General features: G+C 35.6%; 1 protein-coding gene across 1 annotated transcript; it reads left to right on the top strand.

The window, feature by feature from the left end:
- Positions 1–660: 660 nt before the first annotated feature.
- On the top strand, positions 661–4,081 carry LOC126692980 (probably inactive leucine-rich repeat receptor-like protein kinase At5g06940). Its single transcript, XM_050388812.1, has 2 exons — positions 661–3,058; positions 3,515–4,081. The coding sequence occupies exons 1-2, from the start codon at positions 670–672 to the stop codon at positions 3,883–3,885; spliced, it is 2,760 nt and encodes a 919-aa protein (XP_050244769.1). The 5' UTR covers positions 661–669; the 3' UTR covers positions 3,886–4,081.
- Positions 4,082–6,447: the final 2,366 nt, after the last annotated feature.

Below are 6,447 nucleotides of genomic sequence, written 5' to 3'. Positions count from 1 at the left end.
TTTTTTTTTTTTTTACTTAACTATTTTTCCAAACACCTACATCATATTATCTTTATTATTATTATTTTTTTAATTTTAGGAGAGTCTATTCTAAATTTTCTTTCATTAAAATATCAATTTTTTTTTAAATTTTTTTTAATTGTCACTCTATCCCTTTATATACTATAGTTATCATTTATCATTTATTTTCTTCTTTCATCATCGAAAAATTTGAAGAAAAGATAAAAAATTAAAATCCACAATAACAACGATGATGTATATACACAAGTACTGTATCAAAAACGTATTTTACACAATAGATACACAAGCTAATATTAATGATTTTTAGAGCTGGACAAAATTTTGGACTTACAAATTTTTTCCTCTTTAAAGTCAATTCCTAGTCCTGATTGATTTGTCATCTGCCTTCTTACTTTTTTATTGTTGCTATGATTGTCAACCTCATATCATGTAATTTTTAAAATCTTCTTAATTTTTTGGACTAGAGACTCTCTCTACTCTCCTGTTTTTTTTCGTTTGTTTGTTTTAATATTGCTTTTTTGGTGTGGGGTTTGGCAATTTTGGAATTTTATACAATCAAGTCCTACCTCAATATAAATATTCTCAAAAGTTTAGATGACTTTTTGGAACTTTGCACAGATACCCTTGAACCTATCAACATCCAGTAATATGTTACTCTCTGTCTCACAACACTTTCTCCTCCAGCAGACTCTACTTCACAGATATATAGAAAAGATTGAAAAGAACACAAGCAAGCTCTCTCAGTCACCTCCAATGGCTAAAACCTGCACATACCTATTTCTTCTTTCTCTAACCTTCACATCCTTCATTGTTAGCTCAGCTTCATCAGAAGAAGAGATCCTTTTAACCTTCAAGTCCTCCTTTGAAGACTCCAATAACTATCTCTCCAGCTGGTCTAATAACTCTGCCACACATTACTGTAATTGGACAGGAATCACCTGCTCCCCCACTCCTTCACTCTCTGTTACTTCTGTCAACCTTCAAAGCTTAAACCTTACTGGTGAAATCTCACCTTCTATATGTCAGCTTCACAATCTTACTGACCTCAATCTTTCTGACAATCTTTTTAACCAACCCATTCCTCTCCATCTCTCTCAATGCACTACTTTGGAAACTCTGAATCTCAGTAACAATCTCATTTGGGGTACAATCCCAGATCAGATTTCTCTTTCGGGTTCTTTGAAAAAGCTTGATTTCAGCAGAAACCGTATTGAGGGAAGGATCCCAGAAAGCATAGGCTCACTGCAGAACCTTCAAGTTATCAACTTGGGAAGCAACTTGCTTTCAGGTAGTGTACCTTCTGTCTTTGGGAACTTCACTGAGCTTGTTATTCTAGATTTGTCTCAAAATCTTAACTTGATGAGTGAGGTTCCAAGTGAAATTGGGAAGCTTGAGAAGCTGGAGAAGCTTTTTTTGCAAAGCTCTGGTTTCCATGGTGCCATTCCCGACTCTTTTGTGGGTTTGCAGAGTTTGACCATTTTGGACCTTTCTCAGAACAATCTGACTGGGGAGGTCCCTCGGATACTAGGGTCTTCTCTCAAGAACCTGGTATCTTTTGATGTTTCACAGAACAAGCTTTTGGGGCCATTCCCATCTGGCATTTGTAATGGAAAAGGCCTTATAAACCTGAGTCTCCATACAAATTTCTTTGCTGGTTCAATATCCAACTCCATTAGTCAATGTTTGAATCTTGAGAGATTTCAAGTTCAGAACAATGGGTTTTCTGGTGATTTCCCAAATGACTTATGGTCATTACCAAAAATTAAGCTCATTAGAGCTGAAAACAATATATTTTCTGGTGTAATTCCTGATTCTGTATCAATGGCTGCTCAATTGGAGCAAGTTCAGCTGGATAACAACAGCTTAACCAGTAGAATTCCTCAGGGTCTTGGGTTGGTTAAGAGCTTATACAGATTCTCTGCTTCTCTTAATAGTTTATATGGTGAACTTCCTCCAAATTTTTGTGATTCACCTGTAATGAGTATAATAAATCTTTCCCACAATTCGCTTTCTGGCCGAATTCCAGAGTTGAAGAAGTGCAGGAAGTTAGTTTCGTTGTCTTTATCAGATAACAGTTTTACAGGAGAAATTCCACCCTCCCTTTCTGATTTACCAGTGCTAACTTACCTTGATCTTTCTGAAAACAATCTCACTGGTCCCATTCCCCTAGGGCTTCAGAACTTGAAGCTTGCCCTCTTCAATGTGTCTTTCAATAAACTATCTGGTAGAGTCCCATACTCATTGATTTCAGGTCTCCCAGCTTCCTTTCTAGAAGGAAACCCTGGACTTTGTGGTCAGGGATTGCCCAATGCTTGTTCTGATGACCAGCCAAGACACCACACCCTTGGTCTTACAACATTGACTTGTGCCCTGATATCTGTAGCTTTTGGTCTTGGAACTTTGATTGTAGCTGCTGGGTTTTTTGTGTATCATAGATCTTCCAAGCAGAATTCTCAAATGGGAAGTTGGCGATCTGTATTCTTCTATCCTCTTCGAGTCACTGAGAATGATTTGGTTATGGGAATGGATGAAAAAAGTGCCGTAGGCATTGGTGGAGCATTTGGTAGAGTTTACGTTTTAGGCTTACCGAGTGGTGAACTTGTTGCTGTGAAGAAGCTTGTTAATTATGGGAGCCAGTCATCTAAAAGTTTGAAGGCTGAGATTAAGACATTAGCAAAGATCAGGCATAAGAATGTTATTAAAATTCTTGGGTTCTGCCATTCTGATGACTCAATCTTCCTAATTTATGAGTTCTTACAGAAGGGGAGCTTAGGGGATTTGCTTCACAGGCCGGGTTTTCAGTTGCTGTGGGGTGTCAGATTGAGAATTGCAATTGGGGTTGCTCAAGGATTAGCATACCTTCACAAGGATTATGTCCCACACATACTGCACAGAAATGTAAAGTCAAATAACATTCTGCTGGATGCAGATTTTGAACCAAAACTTACAGATTTTGCACTTGACCGAATTGTGGGAGAGGCTGCATTTCAGTCAACCATAGCTTCAGAATCTGCATTATCATGTTACATTGCTCCAGGTATGAGTCTGATGGTAACGCAAGTTTTACATAGGTTATTTGTTCGTAAATTAACTCTGTCATAGAAAGTTATTGGAATTCTCATGCCGGGATAGTATTTTTATCTTTCCCTTTGAACTGATTAACCATCTTCTGAACTGTGCATTGAAAGTCAAGGAAAAATGACATCCTTAAGGGTCAATGGATGCTAAATTTTTTTTTTAAAAAAAACTACTTATAAGTGACCTTTAAATACACCCTTTCTCCTCATATATATAAATGGAAATTAACAGTGTTATTGATTGAATCCAGAGTCATGAAACACACTGCATTCACCAAACTATGTCAGATATGATATTACATTCTTTGACAAGTTTATCATCTGCTTTCTAAATATGTTAAAAGTAGAATTGCATAAAATATGCTGATGTTACAAAACTTTAGGTCTTGATGATCTTTATCGGTTTTGTATTGCAGAATGTGGGTATACTAAGAAGGCGACTGAACAAATGGAAGTTTACAGCTTTGGTGTTGTATTGTTGGAGCTAGTGACTGGCCGACCAGCTGAGCAAGCTGAATCAGCAGAATCCCTTGATATTGTGAAATGGGTGCGAAGGAAAGTTAACATTACTAATGGGGCATACCAAGTTCTTGACCCCAATATATCAGATTCTTCCCAACAAGATATGCTAGGGGCTCTGGATATCGCTCTCCGATGCACCTCTGTGATGCCAGAGAAACGGCCATCCATGTTTGAAGTTGTGAGAGCACTTCAGTCCCTCGACTCGAGGTCTCCCCTTCCAAGTACAGAGTTCTCTACTTCTGAAGGGCACTCAGTTTCAGTCTAAACATTGAATCAAGGACTTGCCTTTTTTTCTTCAGGGGGAGGGGGTTCTTTTGCTGTCTTAATGTAAAGCCAACTTGATTTACATCTCTTATTTTGACTTCTGATGGGAAAAAATACGCTTGGGCATGGTTTTTTCTGTTGTGCACCAGAATTTGTTTTGGGATTTTGTTTCATATTAATACCAGAGTTTTACAATATTCTGAATTTCTATACTATAAGGCTATAGCCATGAGTGCCACTTTGTATGGTTGTTAAGAGACTCTTGGCATCTTGACGTCCATAATATGCAGTGGACGGGAACACTAGGCTGACATGTTGCCAATTTAGGACACATGCCGTGCTCCTGTCTCCTTCAGTATGTAGGAGCACTAGAGCCTCCCAAGTATCTTGAAACCTCAAAAATGACTTAAGCAGAAACCTCTAAAACGAACAAAAATACCTTGAAATATCTAAAATGATCAAAATATCTCTTAACCTTTAAAACGATGAAAATACTCTCAAAGTATCTAAAAAGACCGAAATACTATTGAAATTTGTAAAATGACCAAAATGCCCCTAAATTTTTAAATTGATCAAAATACACTTGAAACCTTTAAAATAACCAAAAATAACTCGAAACCTCTGAAATGACCAAAAATATCTTGAAACCTCTAAAATAACTATAATAGCTCAAAACCTCTAAAATGACCAAAATTCTCCTTTAAATATCTAAAATGATCAAAATACCCTTGAAACATTTAAAATGACCATAATACCCCTAAACCTCTAAGATGACCAAAAAACACTCAAAACCTCTAAAATTACAAAAATAGAGGTTTGGGGTATTTTGGATGTTTCAGGGGTATTTTGTTCAAATTAAAGATTTTAGGGGCATTTCAGTGATTTTTAGGTTTTAGGGATATTTCGATCATTTTGTAGGTTTTGAGGGAATTTCAACAATTTTTTAGGTTTCGGGAGAATTTTGGAAATTTTTTAGGTTTTAAGGGTATTTTGGTCATTTTTAGGTTATGCGGGCATTTTGATCATTTTTTAGGTTTCAATTTTATTTTAGTAATTTTTAGTTTTTGGAGGGTATTTTGGCCATTTTAGATTTGGGGGGCATTTTGGCCATTTTATAAGTTCAGGGGGCATCTCGGTTATTTTTTAGGTTTCAGAGGAATTTCGATCATTTTTTTAGGTTTTAAGGGTTTGGTCATTTTGTAGGTTTCGAGGGAATTTTGGTGTTTTTATTTTAAAAGGTTTTGGGCTTATTTTGGTAATTTTTAGGTCCTAAGAATATTTTGGTCGATTTTTAGGTTTTAAGCATTTCGATCATTTTTAAGGTTTCAGGGGTATTTGATAACTTTTTTAGATTTTGGGGGTATTTTAGTAATTTACTAGATTTCGGGGGTGTTTTGGTCATTTTTAGGTTTCGGGGGGTATTTTAGTTATTTTTATAGATTTCAGGGTATTTCAGTCATTTTTTAGGTTTTAGTGGTATTTTGGTAATTGTTTAGGTTTCAAAAGTATTTTGGTCATTTTTTAGGTTTCGATGGTACTTTGGTCATTTTTATGTTTTAGAGGTATTTATATCATGTTATAGGTTTTAGGGGCATTTTTTCGTTTTATAGGTTTTAGAGGTATTATAGTACTTTAATAGGTTTCAGGGATATTTTTGTCATTTTTAAGTTCCAGTGGTATATTTGTCATTTTAAAGTTTTAGGAATATTTTGGTCAATTTTGGAGTATTTCGGCAATTTTAGAGGGTTTTAGGAGTATTTTTGCTCATTTTTAAGTTTTAAAGGCATTTTGGTAGTTTTTGATTATTAGTTAATTTAGAGGGTTGGGGTTTCCTCATAATAATTAAGTTGGGTTGAGTTTGAGTTTAGAAGTAAATTGGTTAAATGAGTGTTGAGGGAGAAATTGATGCCTTTGAATAAAATGTTGGGAAACCAAGCCGAAACTCGACTATGGGCTCTTGAGATGGTACCCAAAGGCTTTTGGTATGATGACAAGCCTATCCAAGCAAAAAAACAAAGGTTGCACTTGACAAAACAGCAACAAAAGCCCAATGAAAATACTTTACAATACTTAATTAAAACGTTAGTGGTCCTGTTTTGATAGTTCAAGGGAAATAAATTCTCTAGCGGTAAAGGTGAAATTACACTTAAGTCTAGAAAGATAAATTCTCCAACAGCAAGGGTGAAATTACACAGTCCAGTAGTCAATGATTAAATAAATTTAGGAAAGAGTTAACTCTTGGGGGTCCTTGTATGTCTCAGTTAGGGGAATTTATTGTACTTTCGGCCATCATTACATCAATGTGAGGGAAGAGTTTGATTGTTACAAATACATTATATCCTTCAATAGTAAAACAAAAAATAAAAATTAAAGGTTCCATGGGAAGAAGAAAATGATTAATTGGCATGGTGTGAAGGGAGAGAGGGATCCCATCTCAGTGCAGCAAGTATTAAAATAAGATTTTGATGAGTGTGTGTTCATAAGGCATGAATGAGGTAATGTGGGTTGTTTTGAGTAAGTTGGATAAGATTAATACTGATGTTAAAGATTTAGTAAGTAGTGG

Source organism: Quercus robur, chromosome 7, assembly GCF_932294415.1.
Source record: "Quercus robur chromosome 7, dhQueRobu3.1, whole genome shotgun sequence".
Taxonomy (NCBI): domain Eukaryota; kingdom Viridiplantae; phylum Streptophyta; class Magnoliopsida; order Fagales; family Fagaceae; genus Quercus; species Quercus robur.
The sequence above is the reverse complement of the archived record's forward strand: the minus strand, read 5'-3'. Positions and strand labels throughout refer to the sequence as shown.

Bases quoted from the DNA above. Each gene is read 5' to 3' on its own strand.
- LOC126692980 (XM_050388812.1), top strand. From the start codon at position 670: ATGTTACTCTCTGTCTCACAACACTTTCTCCTCCAGCAGACTCTACTT. The intron at 3,059-3,514 runs GTATGAGTCTGA...TTTGTATTGCAG, and splicing joins ATCATGTTACATTGCTCCAG to AATGTGGGTATACTAAGAAG.